This window comes from Ceratotherium simum, chromosome 5 (assembly GCF_057802395.1).
Source record: "Ceratotherium simum simum isolate JZ-2026a chromosome 5, ASM5780239v1, whole genome shotgun sequence".
Taxonomy (NCBI): domain Eukaryota; kingdom Metazoa; phylum Chordata; class Mammalia; order Perissodactyla; family Rhinocerotidae; genus Ceratotherium; species Ceratotherium simum.
In genome coordinates this window covers 87,953,857-87,976,970 of record NC_141904.1, presented here as the reverse complement: position 1 = coordinate 87,976,970, position 23,114 = coordinate 87,953,857, and the positions used below count along the sequence as shown (strand labels likewise).

The window sequence follows — 23,114 nt, the reverse complement described above, 5'->3', positions numbered from 1 at the left end:
AAAGTAAGAAACTGAACAGTAAAACAAAGGGGGGAATGCCAGATGGCAGTTTTATGGTTTTATTAACACAAATACAATGTGCACGCGAGCTGTCTATTCATTTTCTTCGCTGCGCAGCCTGGCATTGGGATTGGTGACTCTGATGGCCAGCTGGGCTGCTCTTTCCACAATGGCTTTGCGGTTCTTGGAGGAGACGTTGTGAGCAATCTCAGCACAGTAAGATCTGGAAGAGAATCGGTGAGTGGGTAAGGAGCAAGCCAGCCTGGGAATACACAACACTGGGAACGCAATGGCTTTGGTCCCTTCACCTCCAGAGCCACAGTACTGAGCAAAGAGGGTGCTGGTAAATGGCTGCTGAACGAGACCTGCACGCCCCAAATCACCACTCCCCTAATTCCATGGTACTAGCAGTAAGACTCTCGAGGTGTTCCCTGGTAGTGACAAAAAGCACTCTCATTGTCCTCCTCATCTAATCCTCGTAGCAGCCTTGTAATCCAGGTATTGCCTCCATTTTACAGACAAGGAAACCAAGGCCCACAAAGGTGGAAGTGAATTCCCAAGTCACACATTAAGTAAGAGACAGGGTCAGGAGAGCTCAGCCCAGCTCCAGGTTCAAAGGTTCTCCCGCCCTCAGTCCTTCTGGCCAAGCTGCCCAGCTCAGGGCAGTCTCAGGAGCTTGGACTTGCCCATGAAAAGTTTTGAAACTCTCTGCAAAGGAATCAAGAGTATCTAACCCAACAATTTGATTAAGCCAAGGGCTCCCTGGCTCAGACCATAAACATTTTACTTGTTTGACTGCTGTGACAAAGTTGAGAAGTAACATTGCCTAAAGTTACCCAGCGAGTAACAACACCTAACATGTCATGAGTACCCGTGTGCCAGATACCGTTCTAACTCATGCATTACTCACAGCTACACGTGCCCCAGTTTGATAACAAAGTGGCCTAATGAGCACATTTCAGGAAGCAGAATTTACGAAGCCACCAACAGTAGATTAAGAAAAGACACTCTATCCCTGGACGAATTTCATCAAAGAGGAGACCGTAAGGAGTGATTAAATGAGGCAGTAGGCATATACACAGTTCTTTTCAAGAGCTCTGTAGGAAAACATCTTAACAGCAAGACAACCAAATCCAGACAAAGAGTTTTCTTGTTGTACACAAAGAAGTCCGTTCAAGCTCAAAGTAGCTATATTTTAAAATGTCCCCTAAATCTTTGTTTTCAAGATTTAAGTGGTATTACACTTTTCAAAAACTCCTCAGGTCCTTGTCTGTAGGTGTATTTAATAATCACGATCACACTGTACATACCATTTTAAATACTTAATACTTAAATACATATCATTTTAAATAGCCTGTTGGGCATTTTCCATACATGACAATTATTTTTAATGTATGCATAACAGTCCACCCAGTGCTTGTACTCCCACCATTCACTAATATTTTCAATTGTTCAGTTGCTGCTACAACGATCAGCTTATAAAGTTTCCCTGCTTTTCAATCATTTAAGCATAAATGCCACAAAATGGAACTTGTGGATTAAAGATCATAGATTCAGAGTTTTTCTATGGCTCTTGGCAGATACAAACTGCCAAGTTGCTGCTACTAAAAAAGAGTATCTTTATGGCATCAGCAACATCTGCACTGTAATCATCTTGCTACACGACAGGCATTAAATTGCATCTTTCTGTCATAATTCTCTATCAACCTGCTTCTTGCTGCTTGGGCAACCACCATTAATCCCTATGCTCCTCTTTTCTAAAGCAAATTTCCAGCGTTTCAACACCTGGTTAAACTTCCAACCTAGAAACTCAACCAAGGTGAGAATAATGGTTTCATTCATTTTTATTACTTGTGTCTACAATCACTATAGATAAAAGGTCTTTGTAAACACGCACACACTCAGATGTTATTAGTCAGTCACCCTCTCGCCACATCCTTTCTGATTTAGGACAATCCAGGTTTTTAGCTTCTGCTTCACAGGAAGGGAAGAAAATAAACTGTCCTCTGCTGAACCAAAAAATACCATTCCCTCCAATCTAGAGTCAAGGTGTCTAAATCTCTTCCCTTGAGAAATCTTTTCCCATCCTACTGCTCCACTTTTGGCCTACACAGACTGAAAAAGTCTCTTACACACACAGCTCACCAAGTGTCTAACTTTCTCAAAACACTTGCAAGTTAACACTGTGAACGCTCCATGCATCTCTACAACTTTGTGTAGGCCGTCCTCTCTGCCTGCAAACAAAGTCCTCCCTCCTGTCCTCCGCCTCAGATCACAGAGCTCTACATCAGGCAGCAATTGGTCTATTCCTGTGGCATCTGAAGATACCCGTGGCTCTGGCGTGGAGTGCCCCTTAGCTCTGGGGCGATGTTTGTTCTCCTCACTGCCTCCCGCATAAATAAAGAAAGTTCTCGAAATGACTGCCAACACGATACTGCAGTGTTCGTAGTGTCAAGCAAAGTCCTTCTCTTTCCAGGTCTTGGATGTCCACACTTCTCAGGACAAGTTGTCTGGCTCCGCCCCCTCCAGCAAAAGAAGCATTGTGAAGTCCCCAACAAGCATTCTCCAAGCTTCTGGGAGAATATGCAACTCCTCTAAGTGCATTCTAAAAGGTCTAGAACCCCTGCCAAAACTGCTCACAGAGATGTAGACTTCTGACACCTGAACCCTGTGGGACCCAACTCACTTGTTGCACATCAGCAGCACTTCCAGCTCCTTGACGTTGTGGACTAGGAACTTCCGGAAGCCGCTGGGCAGCATGTGCTTTGTTTTCTTGTTGCTCCCATAACCAATGTTGGGCATCAAGATCTGGCCCTTGAATCTTCTGCGCACCCTATTGTCAATGCCTCTGGGTTTCCGCCAGTTACGCTGAAAGAAAACACAGGAAGGTCAGGGTCTGCATGGACTGCCAACTCTTCCCTTTGGAGGAAAAACGGGACCAAATGAAAAGGAAACATGGCAAACAGTAGCTGTCCTTGGGTAACAGAGTTTCACTACTTCTTTATATTTTTTTGGTGGAAAAAGATGAGGCTCCTACATCTGACCACCAGGAATATAGACCCCCATCCACTCCTCCTAAGCAAAGGAAAAGCAGACTACATACGGATGGGACGTGAGGGGACTGTGTATATAGTGAGATGAAGAGCGTGGGCTTTGATACTGCACTCAAGACCTAAGTCTGCTCATCTACGAAATAAGGATTATCTACCTCTCATACTGTCACAAGGCCACCTGAAATATGATACAAGTACAAGCCTCTAGACACCTCACAACAGCCAAGTGTCCCTCGTCATTTAAATTTGAGTTTACACATCAAAAGACGGAGTGGCAGGAAGGCACACTCAGAGAGACCCGGGTTTCTGCCCAGTGCTCTTCCAGCACCAGCCTGGTTCATCTGCCGACAGTAACCTTCCCACTAGACGTCAGAAACCCAACAGCCCATTGAAGAACCCCTTCTTCACCCCAACACACACTTCCATCCCAGGGCCATATACCTTAATTTTGACATATCGGTCTGACTGGTGCCGAATGAACTTCTTGGTCCTCTTTTTGACGATCTTGGGCTTCACGAGGGGTCTGAGGGCAGCCATGACGCCTTCAAGAAAGAGGCAGAGACTGTGTCCAATTAGAGCCTTGGAAGGAGGCCTTCTTGCCCAGGGCTTGAACATTGTTGCAGAGTGTCTTCCAATCACCAGCTACTGAGACAGCTGGGAATGGAATGGGTCCCTCTGCCAGGCTTGCTTTCCCTCCCGTCTCCGAAGCTGGCAGAGTACTAGCCACTCTCCAGACGCGATCCTGGGAGGTGAGGGGTCACCTCACCCACTCAAAGCCAAGAAGGAACACCAAGAGCCGACCTAAAACGTTCTCAGCTTAACAGGGGCAACAGATGCCACTCCACAAAGTGTCCCACCCCCCAGATGGTCCCATTTCATTTTAGTTATGCAGGCCTTGGGGAATTTACGTGAACCCGAGTCCGGTTTCTCACCTGTAAAATGAGATATTGCACACTGAATGCTTGCAGTGCCCAGACCAAGAGGGTCAGTAAATAGAAACCTATCGTTGCCCCAGGGTGCTGCTGCTCTGCAGTATGCTCAGACGCTATACAAAACCAGGATGTGCTTCTAAAACGCCTCTAGATCTGAACATACTGTTCTACCTGGAGCTCATCTGAGTATCAGCGTAACAGCGACCTTCCTCAAGGTGGCCTTCCCAGCTACCATATTTTCGTCTACTGCAGCCACTTTTTATTCTCTTCTCAGCGATCAATTTCTTTCGGCACACAGTAGGTACTCAATGAACATGTGTTCAATTAGGGAATGACTCCCTCCGCGCCCCGCGCCATGATTTCCTCGAAAACAAGGACGCGGTTTCATATTCCCAGAGGTGCTGACTCGCTACCAGAATTTCTGTGAATGGAACGAGCCGCCTCGCAGCTCGTATTTTCTTTTTTTTTTTCGGCGATCCCGCCGCAGCAGCAGCCCCAGGCCCCGACACTGGAGGGAGGGCGCGTGGGGCAGCGGAAGCAGAAGGACACACGTGGGCAGACAGCACCAAGCGCGGTGATGGATCCGAGGACCGAGTCCAGGGCCGTCAGGACGGAACCCCCGGCCGCTCCGCGGCCTCCTTAGTCCGGCCCCAACAGGCGCCCCGCGCCCCCAGGGCCGGGACTAGCGGCCTGCAGGCCCGACTGACCCCAGCGGCCTCCCCAGGAGGGCAAGCGCCCGGGAAGCGAACTTCAGTCACTCGCCGGCCGCCTCGCTCTGCTCCTGCTCGCGCTCCAGCCAGCCGACAAGGACGGTGCCCACCGAGGCGACCGCTGAAGGACAGGCCTGCCCACCACGGGGCGATGGGACCGGACGCGGACTGAAGAGACGCGCACGGCGAAGCATCAAGACTCACCGAATAGAAACGGCGGCCGCCGCGGGACCAGCGCGAGGAAGAGAGGGCGAGGCGGCGCGCGAGGGCTGACGGGACTCAGCCCTCAGGTCCTGGCAGGGAACAGTGAGCGCTTCCGGCTCTCGGTCCTCCAAAGAAAATAGACACGCCAGAGAAGTAACAGCGAAAAAGTCGAGCGCTGCCTGTGTCTTCCTAGGGTGTAGTATCCGGGAGTAGTACTGAACATTTTTCATACTGCCGTTGGGACTGCCTAGAAAATTTGGAATTCTTTCTGAGCTTCTAGGACCTGATGGCGGGCATCCGCTTCCGCCATGAGTCGGTGCCGCTCCGCCGGAGAATAATCCAATTTTCAGATTATTTCCCCCGCGTTTCTTCTGCTCCAAAGTGCGCCTCTTAGTGGCCAAGAGGGAGCAAAACAAAGACTTCGAATGATTCCCTCACGTGAATTTAAACAGCAATGAAAGTATAACAGCTGCCATCCAATGGGGTTTACTATCCTTCCCACTATTCTGAGGTGGTTCTATTATTTTCCCTATTTTACATGTGTAGAGAGTGAAGTTTGGAGATTTGAGTCCAAACATCCACACTTCTAACCGTTAGGATAAACTGCCTAGTTTTTCATTGTTCTTCTTGGTTTGTTTTGCTTCACTTTTGTTTTTAAGATTATTGTGAAAATCGAATTTCAGGAGGAAAAAATGCCCCTTGATTCCACAACTCGAACGTAATACAGGTGTCATCAGGGATCTTGACCAGGTAGTTCCAGGGGCCAGCTGGAGACAGAAGCTCAACGGATTGTGTTGCTGACTGAATGAGAAGCAAGAAGGGAAGGAAGGGAGTGTGGACAACTCCATGAGATTTGACTGTGAAGGGAAGGGGAGTTGGAGGAGACCAGAGAGGTGGGACGAAAAGTGAAGTGAAACGGCCTGTCCGAGGTGACACAGCTGGCAAGCAGGATTGAGACCAAAACCCCGCTGTGTCCGTGACTGTACCACACCTCACGGATCCTGCTTATCCTTCGGCCTGTGGGAAGTCAGATGGGCAGCCGAGCCCGGAGGCACTGTGCTAACAGCAGCCCACATGATGCGTGTTATGAAGGAAAAGCTTTTGAGGGGGTCAGGTGGGTGGATCAAGTGACGGGCTCATGACCAGAGAGCATGCTTCCAACTGTGAACGACCCTAGAGATTTGGAAGGAGTGACCCAAATGGCTCAGTCTTTGGGGGAGGAGGCACATGCTGTCAACTTCTTTCACAGAGGAAAGCACAGGGGTACTGTGGGAGATCAAGATTTGGCCATCCTAAAATATATCTCTTTACCTTGATTATTTTCTCTGAGGGACATTTGATCTCCCGCTGCCGACCACTGGGCTTTTTCACTTTCAGCTTTCTGGAAAAGAAGATGACACAGGGAAGGTTGTCATGGCAGACAGGCCAGGTCCAGGGCTCCTTCTCAGTGGAGCAAACCAACTGTGACCAGAGTACAGGCGCAGAACTGTGCTAAGCACTTCAGTATCTCAGTCTTCGCTACAATTCCTTGTGGTAGGTTCTGTTGTCCCTTCTACCTTACCAAAGAGGACCCGGAGGCTTAGAGAAGCTAAGTCATTTCTCCAAGGTCACACAGTGAGCAAGTGGCAGAGTGCAGGCTCGACTTCCAATCTGCTGCCTCTAAACACCAAACTCTTAAGTGTACACCATGTGTTCTCTGGAGGCATTTTAATGTGGGGTTCGGAGGACAGCCTCTGGAGCTGGCAGAGCTGGGGTCAAATCCCTGCTCCACCACTTAATAGGTGTGTGACTTTGAGCAAGATATTCAACTTTTCTGTACCTCAGTTCCTGTCTTGTAAAATAGGTATGCTAAAAGTAACTTCATAGGGGTGTTGAGAGGATGTACATGAGTTAACACACGAAAACACCCAGAGTGGGGTCTGCCTGACACTCTAACTGTTGTTTTACAGCCTCTCAGCTCCTGGGCACTGAGTCCCAGATGCTGTGCTAGGAGCACCGTGCAAGCTGCAGAGTCCCAGGCATCTCCCTCCCACCCTCCCCTCTTCCAGAGTTAGGTGATCGCTACAAGCCTGATGAATTGCTCAAACCCCTTAAAGTACATTCTCTTTATTATTGTCGGCGTTTTCCTAGTGGAGAAGAAAGGGAGGCATCTTGTCAGGAGAGGCGAAGTCCAGGTTAACGGGGCCTCAGGGAGTAGCCCGGGTGCCACCACTGACCTCTGCAGGGCCCGACACCCAGCCCATGATCTGTGAAGGGGCCTCCCCTGTTTCTCTAAGGAGACCCTCTTTTTAATCTTTTCCAGAGAGCTTGAGATCGTGTCAGAATTGGTCAGGAGGGTAGCTGTGGGGGAGCTGAAGTGAGGAGGCTGCAGCCTGAGACATGCGCCAGGGTGACACTGGGGACTGGCCAGTCCATGATGACCAGTTGGGTTGGACATGCAGGGTTAGGACACAGACACTGGCACAACGTGACACCCCATGTCTGTCAGTGTCCCAGCCCCTTCAGCCAAGGGGACAGCAGCAGGGCAGGAGCAAATGGCAGGGGAGAAAGGGGGTTTGACACTCAGCTTGTCAGTCGTCTTAGCCGCAGGCTCACTGCGGCCCTGGGGCCTGCTCAGGCCCAGATTCGGGCTGAAGCTCTTCAAGTCTGAGTAGTAGCCTCCAGGCTGCCGGATCCGGCACACCGGGTCCTTCTGGAAAAGGATCTTGTGTCCCGGGTACAGCAGGGCTGGGAGCAGCAAGAGCGATGTGGCCGGTCAGCCCAAGACCCCTCTCCTCCCTGAACTTCCGGGGCAGAGGGGGACTTCTTTAAAAATAAATTCACATTTTTGTTTGATTTTTTCTTACATACGTTTTTCAAAACTTTCTATATTTAAATGATTGCAGATTCACAGGAAGTTGCAAAAATAGTGCAGAGGGTCCCTTAGACCCTATCTCCAGCTTCCCCCAGTTGTGACATGGCATGTAACTATAGTGTGATATCAGGAAACAGGGGTGGTACAATGCTGCTGAGTGGCCTACAGATGAGGGAGCTTCTTTCTAACCAGGTCAGCAAAGGCCCGAGGCAGGGAGCAGGCCCACCGTGCACCACCAGCCTGTGGGGCGTCCTGGTCAGGAGTCCCGGAAGGAGGAGGGGAGATGCACCAAGACTTCACCAGGTTAACTGAGACCTGGCTGATGGCAGTTTCCTCCTTGTCTAGAATCAGTCGCACAGATATCCGCGGGAGACCTTTCTAAGAACTGCAGAACATAAAGAACACCGGGCCAGGTCTCCATCTTCCTGCAACTATTGAGCAGTGCTTATCCTAAGATGATAACACGCGAATAGCTCACGTTCTAGAAAAAGCGATGGAAGGTTACACTCCAGGTTATTAATGTTGGTTATTTGGGGGGAGGGCAGGGATTGTGCAGATGAGAAGAAAGGAGAGGGAAAGGGAGACATACAACATCAACATTTTAAAAAGGTATTTTTTTATTTACCTGTATTACCTTTATATTTTATTTTATTTTTTTTGTGAGGAAGATCAGCCCTGTGCTAACATCTGCCAATCCTCCTCTTTTTTTTGCTGAGGAAGACTGGCGCTGGGCTAACATCCGTGCCCATCTTGCTCCACTTTATATGGGACGCCGCCACAGCATGGCTTGCCAGGCGGTGCGTCGGTGCATGCCCGGGATCCGAAACGGTGAACCCCGGGCCACCGCAGCGAAGTGCGCGCACCCAACCGCTTATGCCACCGGGCCAGCCCCTAAAGATGATTTTTAAAAGTACATTTTAAAATATATATACATGATTTTTAAAAATGATTTACATGTGGGGCTGGCCCGGTGGCGCAAACGGTTAAGTGTGCGCGCTCCGCTGTGGCGGCCCGGGGTTCACCAGTTCGGATCCCGGGCATGCACCGACGCACCGCCTGGCAAGCCACGCTGTGGCAGCGTCCCATATAAAGTGGAGGAAGATGGGCACGGATGTTAGCCCAAGGCCAGTCTTCCTCAGCAAAAAAAAGAGGAGGATTGGCAGATGTTAGGGCAGGGCTGATCTTCCTCACACACACACACACAGATTTACATGAATAATTTTGTGTAAATGGAAAAGAAAAAGAGGTTTGAGAAAGAAGGGTCACTAAAATATTAATGGCAGTCAACTCAGGCTGGGGGGGATTTTTACTTTTATGTTTTTTAAAAAAATTGTGTTCAAGTATTATCTATAAAATAAGGGAGAGAAAAACAATAAAGCTATATTCTCTGGGAAGAGGAATATTACCATGATGTTCTAGAATTCTGGCCCATAAGCTTGAGGCCTGGAGTTGGAGCCCACCAACCTCGAGTCTACAACACAGACCTGGGAGTCCTGATGTTTGCACTTCTTTGCCCACAGCAGATCAGGCGTGTGTCATAAGGACAGCCAATGGATAGTGGCCAGGACAGTGGTGGACTAGAGTCTTTCCCATCTAGACCAATCAGAAGCCAAAGGAAGCCTGCCCACGGATGCTGCTCCTGTGTGCCCATGAATGTGAGATCCTGCAGAAGGTGAGGCTCACCCATGTACTGACCCAGAAGCTAGGAAAAGCCAGTGGTGGAGAGAATCAGTAGGGGCTTGATAGTCTGGTGGGGACAGACAAAGGGGGCACATCCAGAGGAAAGACCTAACCCACAGGAGCAGTGTGGGGTGCCTGGCTAGCCTGCCTGCATTTTAGAGGACATAGCTGCAGCTCCACCATTAGCCAAGACCAGGGGATGGAAACAATCAGGGAAGGAGAAAAAAAGGATGATTTGGTGAAAAGTCAGTGTCCAGAGCTGCAGGATCTCCTGCTGTGGCTGCCCTCCCAGCCCAGGTGGGCAGCAAGCAGCCGCCAAGTGAGGGGTGTGCAGCAGGTGCGAGAGACAATGACCATTTAGGTTGGTTGGCCTGTGTTCCTGAAGGCCCTTGGCCACATCTCCCTGAATAGACCTGTTACGGGCTGAATTGTTTCCCCCAAATTCAAATGTTGAAGCCATAACTCCAGGAACCTCAGAATTTGTATTTGGAGGTAGGGCCTTTCAAGAGGTGATTAACCTAAAATGAGGTTGTTAGGGTGGGCCCTAAGCCAGTCTGATTGGTGTCCTTATAAGAGGAAATTTGCAGACACAGAGAGACACCAGGTACACTGGTGTCTATATTGAAAAGATCATGTGAAGAGGCAGCAAGAAGGCAGCCACTTGCGCGCCAAGGAGAGAGGCCGCAGAGGAAACCAATCCTGCCGGCACCTTGATCTTGGACTTCTAGCCTTCAGAACTGTGAGAATATAAATGTCTGTGGTTTAAGCCACCCAGCCGGTGGTACTTTGTTCCAGAAGCCCTAGCAGACTAATACAAGACCCAAGGCCCTATACATTTAGCACTTGTTCCTCTCCCTCTTGGGAAGAAGATGGAAATAATTAATTGTGACTGTTAACTCTTGTTCTCAGGGAAGTCACACCACTCTCTGTGTGCCCCTCTCTCAGAAAGCCACCTTTCCCAGTATGACCACAGTTCCTCCCTGCAAAGGTCCTATGGGAAAACCTCTTCCCTCAAGTGCAGTTGCTCCTTCATGTTTTTAAAGCACAGTGAGGGACCTGCCCATTAAATTTATAAATTCATAAATTCATAAATCTGGGATGCCGGCATTGCTGCGTGGTCATCGGGAGCTGGGCACTCCCCCACCCCCATGTCTCAGAAGCACATACTCTACCCAGAGATGTGGAAGGTTCAGATCTGCTTGGATATGTGAAGACACAATTCTTCCCCCAAGCAGAGGGCGGAACCAGTGTGGGAATCTCAGGGTTGAGTCCTGCTGTCTGAGCGGAGAGCAAAGGGCCTCAGCAGAAAGTGTCTCCTGGAGCATTCCTACCTCAGGATTGCAGAAGAATCAAGAAACTGGCCTGGCCGAGGGAGGTGGTTTTGGAAATGCCCAACACAGCCTAGCAGTATCACTTCTACCAAATCTCCCTCTTTGAAACTGGCATTATTCCTTTATGCTCAACCTCAGGGTTCCCTCACCCCAAACTCCTATCCTGGGAGCTTCCTGCTCTAAAATGCCAGCTCACCAAGCTCAGCTGGGGAACCCGGACCCCCAGGCCTGTGGAGCCTGTGCACCTCTGAGATCTAGAAATCTCATCTATCAGCAAAACAGGCTGGGCTGTTCCTCCCCTCCTCCCCCTCCTTCTTCCCAGTGTCTCCACCACAGGCCACAGCAGCCTAGCTGGGTGCATGTTGGCTGGGGAAGGACAAGCCTCAGGTGGACACCACCCTCGCCTGGGCTCTGGCCCCTCTTGGCATCCTCCCAAGGGCCAGCCACCAAGGCCCTTACCTTTCATGAGGGTGTCCTCTGTCACCGGGAGGCCTTGGTACCCACAGAGCTCCTGGCACTTCAGGTAGACCAGAAGGTCGTTCACGCGGGACTTGTTGATGAGCTCGTTCATCTCCCCCTGGATGGTGGACGGGAGGCAGTGGTCATCAACGCACTTATTCCCACTGTGCACCAGGCGGCACTGCTCCGTGTACTCAACGGAGGGGATCCTGAGCTGCAAAGAGAAGAGAGGTTGCCACACACTTCTCTTCGCCTTGTCTCTCTCCTCCTGGCTGGAAGGCAGATGTTGAGCCTTATCTGCCTCTCCCCATGCGGCCCCCAGAACGGGCAATGGCAAAGAATACACGGTGGGACCGAAGTTCAGGTTCTGCAGTCGGTGACTCGGGAGAAAAATCACACATGGTCAAGGCTACCCCTGAAGAGCGCCTGAATGGTCAGCGCACGCAGTGCTGTGTGCAGAGCCCTGTACGCGGACGTGCACATGTGACTGTATAATGTATCCATACGGTACAGTGCAGATGCGCTAGAGGCATCCTGTTGAAACATTACATTCAAGGGTTTGGCTGCGTGGGAATTTAAATTAAGTGCAGCCATCTGTGACTTTCAGGTGGAAGCTACTGTTAAGGATGACAGAGAAAGGCAGAAGAGGGCTGAGGAGTGTGTAGCCACTTGCGGCCTTCTTATTTGTTGATTTATTTACAAGGAAAGAAAAATCTACCTTTTTCAAGCTTCTAACACCAGAATCCACAAAGTACAGCTCATAGGCCAAATCTGGCCTACCACCTGTTTATAAAATAAAGTTTTATTGGAACACAACCACACTCATTTGTTTAGGTGTCGTGTGTGGCTGCTCTGTGGTGCAGAGTCAAGTAGTTGCAACAGAGACGACACGGCCTGAAACACCTAAAACATTTACTATCTGGCCCCTTCCAGGGAAGGTTTCCGATCCCTGCTCTAACATTTTGGGTTTTCCTGTCATGCAGCTGAATCAGATCTTAGTTGATATAGCACTTACCAATACCGAACATTTTATTATGTCTTCATATTTATAGATAATATAAAAATATGTATGTATTTGGTATTACATTAATATTGCCTGCCTCCCTGACTAGACTCAGCTTCCTGAGGGCAGGGGCTGTTGTGTTCTCAGAGCACCTAGAAGAGTGCCTGGCACATCACAAGCTCTCAACAAATGTTTACTGGACGAATTAATTCACACAATCAGTTCTTCCTTCCTTCACTGGTCATGTATTTCTGGAGTGCCTACTCAGGGCCAGGCCCCATGCCAGGCGCTTGGATTCCAGCTGTGATGAAGACGCAGCCCGGTCTCAGGAGGCAAAGTCGTAATTAAAGAATGGGAGGAGGGGAACTCAGTACCTTCAAAAACATTATCTCATTTCATCTTCACAGAAACCTTGTGAGGTAGGTATTGTTTTTGTTATACAGATGAAGGAACAGATGAGGGAACAGAGAGGTAAAGAAGCCCGCTCCCAAGAGTTCCCCCAGCTAGAAGGTGGTGGAGGTGCCGCGGACTGGAACCCAAGCCTGTCCAATTGCCAAGCCCAGTGCCCTCCCCCGCTGGCGGGGGTACCTTGTTCTGCCGCCTCCTCTCTCGGCACCGCTTGCCGACGTCCTCCATCTCCTCCAGGGTCATGGGCCGTGCCTCCAGCTGGGTATCGACGACGGGCACAGTTAGTGGATCCACCCTCGGAGGCTCTGGGGCCAAACTGCCCTTCTGCTTCTGAGATGCACTCTGTGGGGAAACTCTGTGCTCAGCAGAGCAGTCGGAGGAACGAGACAAAGAAGGAGAGACTGAGAGGGTGCCCAGCCACGGAATCCTCCAAGCAGTTACCCACCGTCACCGAGCAGGCACTGGGCCACCCCTCTGCTCACTTCCTACGTGTCTGGTCAGCGCCATCTGAGATGTGCGTTGAAGGTGTCCCTGCTCTCCCCTCCACTGGGCCTCCCTAGAGCGGGCCGCCTCCTCCCTCACCTGTTCCATGGACCCAGCCTTCCTGTTGCATTTCTCATCTTCTAGAGTCCTGTTTCCACCAAACAGCAAATAGGACTTACAAAAAATATAAGCCAGATCACCTCATTCCCCTGCTTAACACTCTCTACTGGCTTCCCACAGCACCTCGAGTCCCGCCCCTGATCTGCACAGCCTCAGGAGCTGGCCTCAGCTGACCGGCCACCTGCCCCGTCTCCTACGCCCAGCCCTCACTCACTCCACCCAGCCCCCCGCACTTCTTCTGTCCCCGGGAGCCTTCTCGCCTCAGGGCCTTGGGCTTTGAGGTCACATCTGCTAGGATGCCCTTTCCCAGACTGGCTCCTCCTCAGTCACTCAGCTCTCAGCTCCAGCGGCTGCTTTTCAGAGGCTTTCCCTGACGACCACCCCTCACTCTGTTCTCTGTCTTCAAAGCATTAATCGCTATGGGACACCGTCTTGGTTAACCCTTCACATGGGAGCTCCTTGAAGGCAGGGGCATTGGCTTCTTCACTGCTGTGTTCCCAGCTCCTAGAAGTGTGCCCGGCACACAGTAGGTCCTCAACAAAGATCCGAGTGAATGAAAGCACCCGACCGCCCTGCCCTGGTTCAGGCCTTCACTGTCCTGGGCTGGGATGGAGTGCTGGCCCCGCTGCCTTCTCGTGTTGCGACGGTGGCCAGGCGGTCAGCCTCCCGGAGCTTCAGCTCCCTCCTCGTACAGTGTGACTGGCAGCCCTGCACTCCGGGGACTTGAGGATAAACTGAGCTGATGCTGGGGTAACGCTCCCCCGCCCACAGAGGATGCCCCCAAATGCTACCACCTTCTCTCTGTGAGCTGGTGCCCAGACTCTTGATGCTGCTGCCCCTTTAGGCAAAGCAAGAGATACCCAAGTCTGCTTCCCCTACCCACTGCCACTCTCCGGGGAAAAAAAACTCCGTGATGATCCTGAGAGAGCACCATTCAAGCAAATACCTGCTCTTGGCTTCAAGTCTATTTATTGGGAAATGATAGGCCCCAAATACCTTTGCTGCAAATACACATCATGGTGCACCGTGATCATTCACCAAATGACCCTCAGCCAACTACATGGATACCAATGCGCTTTGGTAATTCATAATGAAAAGGCAAAAAGAGCATGGGTGGGAAATGACGCCCAACTCGAGCGACCCTGAGGATGTGCTGGACACGAAGGGTGATGGCTACTGTGGGGGTGGTGACACGTGCGGGAGGCAACTGTAGGGGCGCTCATGTTCCCTGGGACTCTGAGATGGGCGGAGACCCTGCCTGGGGGTGACAGTGCCTCTGCCCAGGGCTTGTTGAGGCTACAGGTCGGAAATCTGTGTGCTGCGCTGTAGGTGACGCTCCGGGGGCCTGAGGAATGGACGCTATGGGAGCTGCCTGCTGCCTCCAAAAGAACCAACCAGTGAGGATGCCAAGCACCTAGCTCAGTGTGACCGTGAACTCCAGAGGCCCTCCCAAATCTTCACCCATGTAAGGAAACCCCTCCACTGCCCCCCTAGGGCTCTTACATGACCACAGGGAGGACGAGGAGCACCACCCCACCCAATGTCTGAAATTTCATTCCCGCCAACCTGGCGAGTGGGGGCAAAGCAAGATTTGTTTCATGTAGAAAAAGAAAGATGTGGTTACATTTGGGGAGGGATCTGGAATAGTGGGCAGTGGTCAAGGGAGGGCTTGAATTCTATCTCTAGTTGTTCAAATTTTTTTTTTTTTACAACAACAATAGCACTAAACTCTAAAGAACCATGATGCACCCTGTGTTGTAGAGTAAATTCATAGCAAGAGCTACGGCTAGTCCATTTCTAATTTGCCTCTGTGCTTTGTCTGGAAAGATGTAGCTCCACGAGCACGTGGCTTGGCAAATGGAACTTGAGCTGTGCACAACATATACAGCTGTTCACAGCAGCCCTACTAATATCCCTGAGAGTAAAATACCAAAGTAAACTTTCCAGTAAACTCTAAATGTGCTAATTCCGGTTTCTGAACTTTAGTTTACTTTTTATGAATAAGGTATAGATTAATAGTAAGAAGGCCTTGCACCCATTTACAAATGGAAAGGCTTGCTGTCTGTGTCAGCGTTATCAGGTGGGCTTTAGGGGGCTGAAACCACCCTTTGAGAATCCTACACTAAGGACAAGGGCTGAGCCTCATTCATCTTTGAATGGACATGGTGGCTGGGCACTCAAGAGAATATCTACTCCTTAGTTGATCCCTGCGCCTAGAAGTTCCAGAGGCTTGGCCCACCTACAGTGAGCCAGAGTTGGAGAACACACTCAGGAAGTGAGCCAAGGCTGCCTCCACCAGGCTTGCTCCCCAGATGGGGAAGCGGAGGCACGGGGGTTGGGAGTGGATACATACTCTCCCTTCCAGTTGGCAGGGCGCTTCTCTGCTCAGCCAAACACCACTGTATGTAGGTGTTGGTCAGGGCATGCAGGGTGATGCTGCTGTGCGTCCCCAGAGAGCTGAGATAGATGACAAAATCCTCCACCTCCTGGTCTGTCAGAGGGACTCTGACCTGAGGAGAGAAGAGAAGCCCCCAGGGTGGGCAGGCTCCAATCCACACGTCCTGCCAGGACAGCCAAGGCCTTGCCAGCCTAGCCCCACCGCCCCATCTAGTTTCACTTGCAGCCACTCCCAGCTCATACCCAAAATCTCTGCCACAGCAGCTCAGAGCTCTTCCCCGGGCCCTGAACACACCCTGCACTTTCTCACCCCCTGCCTTTACTCAGGCGTTTCCCCCTCTCTGCCTGAAAAACTCCTATCCCTCCCTCAAAGCCCAGTCCAGATATGCCACCGTCTTTGCAGAGTCTGCTACTTCTTCCTCTGGGCTCCCACCTCACTCCATGCCAATCACTCCATGCCACACCCCGCTCTCCCATGCTGGATGTGAAGAAGAATTTCATGTGTCTATCATCCTTGCCCATGAGGGACACATAAGCCTCCCTTCACTGAAGTAAAATCGGATCAGCAATACGATAAGCAGGGTGAGCAACTTGGGCGGAGGATGATGCTGGCCAGCAACAGCGAATATACAAGAAAAAGTTTTACAGGAAATATAAAAATATAATTCTTCAGCTGCTTTAGACCATAGTCATTGCCCACTGAACTTTCCTTAAAGAAGATCAGCACTCTCCTTGTGCGGAAGGATTTAGTGTTTTATCTTCTTGGTCAGGCAGATTCAAGACCCTCTATCTTTTGTTCTAAATGCCTTGAAAGGTTGTTCAGACACTTCCGTGTCATAAAATGATGGTGTGAAAACCAGTGAGGATTCACATATTTCATAAAGTATGCAGCAGTCAACTGCCTAAAGTTTTTCTTAAAGGCTTTAACCCCAAGTCCAGTGCTTAAATAAAAGCTTAATTCATCTAGACCAGGGGTCAGCAAACTTCTTCTAGAAAGGGCCGGATAGTAAAGATTTTAGGCTCTGTGAGCCATAGGCTCTCTGTCATCACTGCTCAACTCTGCTCTCATGGGATGAAAGCAGCCAGGACAACACACAAACAAATGAGCATGGCTATGTTCCCATAAAACTTTATTTACAAAAACAGGAGGCAGACTCGGTTTGACCCCTGGGCCATAGTAGGCAGACCCGTGCTAGATCAACAGAACTTTCTGCAATGATGGAAATGTTCCACATCTGCACAGTCCAACAGAGGAACCACTCACCACATGTGACTACTGAGCACTCGAAACGTGGTGGGTGTGACTGAGGAACTGGATTTTTTATTTTATTTATTTACAATTAACTTCAGTTTGTGACTAGCCAGTAGAAGTGTGGTCTGTGGACCAGGACCATGGGCGTCACGGGGAGCTCGTCAGAATGCAGCATCTTGGGCCTCACACAGAGGCACTGAGTCAGAAGCTGCATTTTAACAAGACCCCTGTGTGATCCATATGCCAGTGACAGCTGGAGAAGCTCTAGAAGGTTCTAGAGGCAGGACTGAAGGCCTAGCAATCTCTCTGCTCGGTTCTGGGGTCTGATGGGCGAGATTCCCCAGGCAGCTGGCTGGTTTACGGCTCAGCTCTGCAGACTGTCCACAAAGGTAGGACCTTTCAAGGTCAGACCCAGGCAAGGGGAGTTTTAGGCGTCTGATGTGGCCACAGGTGAAGCCACATTTTCCCGTCTGGCTTTACAAGTAATAAAGCTGATCGTTTGAGCTCCCTGTGTCTACTTTGCAGTGGGTCCAGGACCAGAGGAGGGGGCAGCAGTGGGGGGTGCATGGACGCCCTCCCCACTCAGGCTAGCCCGGAGGGAGCGGGAGGCACTCACCGCCTTCAGAGCCTCAGTGAAGTCCTCCCTGGAGATCCTCTGGTTCTCACCGCAGGCCACCTTGTTCAACATCCCCAGGATCTTGATCCTGCGGCTGCGCAGGTAGGAGCACAAGGCCGGCAGGGCGGAGGGCCTGGGCAGTTGGAGCTGGGACAGTTGGCAGGGGGGCTGGGGGCCTTTCTTCTGAAAGAGGCAAGAGAGTGGGGCAGAGGGGAGAGTTCAGGGGAGACAGGCCAATGGCACGAGATCCCCAGAGCTGGAGAGAAATGGGAGAGGGGGGCTGAGCGGCTCTAAACAGACAGCAAGATGGAGTGCAGAGAGCACTGGATTCAGGCAAGCCCGGGGCGGCTGTGTTCTGCCACAGAACGCCTGGGAGACCGCTTCTCTGGGCCTCCATTTTCCCCTCAGAAATCAGAGGCTTGGACAATGTGAGAGCTAGTTTCATTTGTATCCACATCTCTCCTGTCAGACCAGTCACTATTACAGTCCCACTGGGCTCTCAGTGCACCAAAATATACGCCCCTGCCCGGAGCCCGACGGGGTTCCCCTCTCCTCCACCTCCCAGCTTTGCTCCTGCGGGCCTCCTGCCTAGAAGACTCTGCCCTCTTTCCATACCCGTCCACAGCCTACTCCTCCTCCACTTCCAGGTGAATGGGAATATATCAGAATAATACTCCCTTACCTCAGTGCGGCACTCGACAGTTTACAAAGAGCCTTCCTGTTCCCTAGCTTTTAGCTCCTCTGTGCTCCTGGAGCATTTGGGACCCACCTCTATTAATGACCTGTAGCAAACTGTAGTAGAGTCATTAATCTGATGTGTCTGCCTCCCTCACTAACGTGCGAACACCTGGAGAGCAAGGCCATGTTGTATTTAGCTACATACCCTCACCTCCCATCCTGGTACTGAACAAAGCCCCAGGCCCTAGGCAGGTAGGCAGTAGTTGTTTGCTGAATGAATAAGCAATGCTGTGAATTAGGTATCAGGTATTACTTTCCCTTTTTACAAATGAGGAAACAGGCTCAGAGAGGTGAAGTGACTTGCCCATGCTCACAGCGCAGGTAAGCAGTTGAGCTGGGTTTCTAACCCAAGTCCAGTGTTTATTCATGGATGCTGTGATGCTGGCAGCAAAGGGTGTGTTAGACCCATGAACTTGGGGTTTTCACTACCATTACACCAAGGACTGACTCTGAAGTGTTTGGGCCAACCCAAATGACGCTGATGAGACTGCGATAATACTAAAGACGGCAAACGTTTATTGAGTGCCCACTATGTGCCCAGCGCTGTGCTAGGCACCTTACAGAAATTAATCCATTTAGACATCCCAGCAACCCTAGCAAGTAGGCACAATGGTTATCCCCATTTAACAGATGAGGAAACTGAGGCCCAGACTGTACAGCTAGGAAGTAGCAGAGCTGGGTTTAAACCCAGGTTATGTGACCTCTTATCCCAGCTTCACCTGAACTGGGAGAAATTTCAAGTGTTTGTTTTGCAAGGAAATGTCGCAGAGAGGCAAGCAGTCGGAAGATGAGGGCTTGGGGACTGACTGCCATTTACTCTCTCCATGGATCTGGAAAATCCACTGGCCTCACTGAGCCTCTGTGTCCATGCTTACAAAAGGGGATCCTCCGTTCTCTCCCACCCTCCCAGCTGTGGTCCTCACAGCAGCCCCTGAGCACCTGCTTGGCACATAAAGGCCCTTAGCAAACGTGCCAGTGAACGAATGAACGGACAGTGAGCATTAAGACTGCCCCACAGAGGGGCTGCCAAGGAGCACCCCTCCCAGGGTGGTCTGAAGATACAGCCGCAACTTCTTCAACTCTCCTCCCTTTTAAGATGGAGTCTAGGAGCCGGCCTGGTGGCGCAAGCGGTTAAGTGCGCGCGCTCCGCTGCGGTGGCCCGGGGTTCCCCAGTTTGGATCCCGGGCATGCACTGATGCACTGTTTGGCAAGCCATGCTGTGACGGCGTCCCATATAAAGTGGAGGAAGATGGGCACAGATGTTAGCCCAGGGCCAGTCTTCCTCAGCAAAAAAAGAGGAGGATTGGCAGATGTTAGCACAGGGCTGATCTTCCTCACACACACAAAAAAACAAACAAACGATGGAGTCTAATCGCCCTCCACCTGAGTGTGGACAGTGCTTAATGACTTGCTTCTGACAAACAGAATATGGTACAAGTGATAATGTAAATCTTCTGAAACTGAGACTTCCTGAGACGAGGTCATAGAGGGCACTGCAGCCTCCTCCTGGCTGTCTCCCGGACTGTCACTCTGCGACCCTCCAGCAGCCCTATGGAGCGGTCCGTGTGGTGAGGAACTGGGGCTCCTGCCAACAGCCCTGGGAGCAAGCCAGCTGGTGGGGGGGTGGGGGCTCCTCCTGCCCCAGTCAAGCCGTCAGATGTCTGTGGCCCAGGCCAACATCCTGAGATGAAAGACTGAGCCAGAGCCACCCAGCTAAGCTCCTCCCAGATTCCTGACTCAGTGAGATTAAAAACATTTGTTGCTTCAAGTCACTTTGGGGTGTTTGTCACGCAGCACTAGATAACCAATTCACCTCCCTTTCTTCTCCCAAACTTCTGTTTGCTCCTCTGTGAAGTGGGGTGAACAGCCCCCATCCTGCTAATCCAAGGGAATGAAATGACAGCATGCGCCTAACCCCTCAGTGTCTTCACCTGGCAAATGGGGCCTGTCACCTCGGTGGCTCTGGCAGAAGTCAGCTGGGCCTCGCGCTCCTTGTGGATCCTCTGTAAGACGCTGGCCTCTGAAGGCGTGAGGCTGGGCTTGTTCTGCAGCCACCTCTCTAAGTTGCCGAAGGTTTCCAGGTCCTCACGAAGCTTCATCCTCTGGCTCAGCCAGGTCTTTGTGTCCTCCGGCTGCTCTCGGACATCCCTAGCTTCCAGGGGTTTGAAGCTGGAGATGGGCTGTAGGGGAGCCCGGGGCTGGGGCGTGGGATGGATGGGTATGGGATCCTCTTTTTGAGGGAAGATGATGATCCGCCAGCGGCTTCGAGGCAGGTGGAAGCCCTTCGTGAACTGCTTGAAGCAGTGGGCAATGACCCGTTCAGGATCGGAGACGGGGTCCTTGCTGGCATTTTCCTCGTCAGCTGAGGTCTCAGACTGGCAGAGCCCTTGGGGGAAGAGGGTTAAGAGGTGAATTCCTTTCAGGAAGAGGACTAAAGAAGTCAGGAAGGAAAACTGCTTTAGCACCGGGCTGGGCATCGGGGCACCTGGGTTCCAGGCCCGGCTTTATCGGCGCCTTGCTCAAATGATGAAGATAATTGCATCCTACGTGACTGGGCACTCCCAGTGGCAGGTACTATGCTAAGGGCTTTATGTGCTTTCTCTTAATTAACCTTCTCAGATTCTACTCCTACTCCACCCCCCACCCCCCGACTCCCCAGTACTCCTTACTGGCAATCAGAAGGATCTTTTTAAAATGCCCTTCTGATCTGGTCTGATCATCCGATGCAGTGTAGTGCCGTCAAGAACAGAGGCTTTGGAGCCAGAATGCTCCAGTCTGAGTCCTCCCACCGCTCGCTGGCTGCATGGTCTAGGGCAAGTCACTTATCCTCCGTGTGTCTCAACTGCTTCACTTGTAAATGGGGATAATGACGGTACTTACCTTACTGAGTGGTGGAGACGTTTAGAATCAGTCCATTTTAGTTGCTTTGTTCATAGTAAGTGCACCACTATTATTTTTTTATATACTCACCCATCACCCATTTTGAAACCCTTCCATGACTTTCCAGAGCTCTCAAAATAAAGTCCCATGGCCCTCCTCTGCCAACCTTTCCCGTCTCTTCGCTCGCCTATCTTTCCTTACTACATCCCAGATGCCCTGACCTTCTCTCTGTTGCCTGAAGAATCAAGCCCATCCTGCCTCAGGGTTTTGCACATGCTGCTCCCTCTGCCAGGAGTGCTCCTCCCCCACCCATCCCCTCCCCACTCCTCCTCATCCTCCAGACCTCAGGCCAAATGTTACCTCTCCAGCTCCCAGGCTCTGTTATATCCTCATGTTACCTCTGCATAACACAACCTATACTTTTCCTTGAGACCACTTATCACAAGTGTGTAAATCAGGGGTTGCCAACTGGCATGCCTCATGCTGAATGAGGTGTGGGGTCCTGTTTTGATTGACATATTGCTTAAAATTTTCCAATTTGAGTTACTTTAGGCTGGGGCATGCCCTCTCTGGCTTGCCGTAGTCCCCACCATTCCCTGTCGTCTCACGTGCAGCTCAGTTCATTCATTAAGTGCCTGGTTCAGGCAGACATTTGTGTTTGAAACCGATGGTGCAATTACTTGGTTAAGGTTTATGTTTTCCAATGGTCTGTGAACCTGGACCTCATCTCTTTTCTTCCCTGCTCCCAGCACAGTACCAACACACAGTGGGAGCTCACTAATTATTTGGTGAATGAGTGAATGACAAATGGACAGATGTAACAGGTCAGCTCTGTGATTATACCCATTTTACAGATAAGGACACTAAAGCCCAGAGAGACCCAAGGTCACACGGTTGATTAGTAGCAGAGCTGGGACAGAGCCTGGCTCCAGAGCTCAGCTCTGGGCAATTACTTGATATTACCACAAGGTGTCACCTAATCCCACAGAGTCTCCTTCTTTCATGTCTAAACTGTTGTAAACTCTGCTCTAGCTACCTCCTGAAGCTGTTATGAAGATCAAATGAATAGTACATATGGCAGTGTTCTAAAATTCAGAAGGGATATAATATTATTAAAAATATTCTCATCATCATTTTCCTTCTAAAACCACAACTCCCCTGCTTAAAACCCTTCCATTACTCCCAATGGCCTCCAGAATCAAGTTCAGTCTCCTTAACCTGGCCCCACCTGACCTGCCCACCCCTGCCAGCCTCTCTAATGGGCTCCTTCTCTCCTTCCTTCTGCCTCACCTTGTACTTGTACCCAAACTGAGCTGACTGTGATTCCTTGGTCCCCCTGCCCTGCCCTCCCCAAACTGTGCTGTTTTCTCTCTCTGGAATGCTCTGCTCTCTCCCCCGCCTCACTTGATTATTCCCTACTGCTGCTCGGAGACTCAGCTCAGGCATCACCATCCCCTGAAGCCTTCTCAGCCCCTCCCTCGTGCCCCCTCTGGGTCCCCGCAGCTGCCATGCTTAGCCCCATCACAGCATTTACCATATGTTTCCGGATGAAGATGCTTTCTGAGTCTTTCTTTCCCAACAGCCTGTGAGTTTCCCAATGGCAAGGACTGTGTCTTAGTTCCCATGTATCCCCGGTGCCTAGTCTGGCACAAAGTGAACATTTGTTAGGTCTCCTTACAATGCTCATGTATTCCTTTCATAGTCAGAAAATAATATGAGTATTCTGTCCATCAATGTGGACAGAAGGGAGCACTTCTCAATAATCCATTTATCATTTCCTTGAGGACAAGATGCTGGGTTCAGCTGAGGATTTAGTCACTCATCAAACCAGCATTTACTGAGAATCACCCAGTGCTTGCCACTGGCCTGGTGCAGATCCAAACGAGGCCTGGGGCCCGAGAACAGTGCACTGGCATGGAACAAGATAGAGTAACCAGAAGGGTAACTAGATGCTCTCAGTCTGGGGAGAAGCGCTGATGGAGGAACCCGGGAGG

The 23,114-nt window shown here is 50.8% G+C and overlaps 1 protein-coding gene and 1 non-coding gene across 2 annotated transcripts; both read right to left on the bottom strand.

The window, feature by feature from the left end:
* Positions 1-43: 43 nt before the first annotated feature.
* On the bottom strand, positions 44-22,796 carry EFCAB12 (EF-hand calcium binding domain 12). The gene is made up of 11 exons (XM_087431694.1): positions 22,655-22,796; positions 20,172-20,626; positions 17,503-17,685; positions 15,454-15,747; positions 12,815-12,976; positions 11,224-11,437; positions 7,495-7,626; positions 3,986-4,090; positions 3,495-3,595; positions 2,687-2,868; positions 44-223 (listed from the first exon to the last, which is right to left on the bottom strand). The coding sequence occupies exons 1-11, from the start codon at positions 22,779-22,781 to the stop codon at positions 94-96; spliced, it is 2,085 nt and encodes a 694-aa protein (XP_087287820.1). The 5' UTR covers positions 22,782-22,796; the 3' UTR covers positions 44-93.
* On the bottom strand, positions 3,666-3,805 carry LOC147917148 (small nucleolar RNA SNORA7). Its single transcript, XR_015552409.1, has one exon. It is a non-coding gene; the product is annotated as a small nucleolar RNA SNORA7 (small nucleolar RNA).
* Positions 22,797-23,114: the final 318 nt, after the last annotated feature.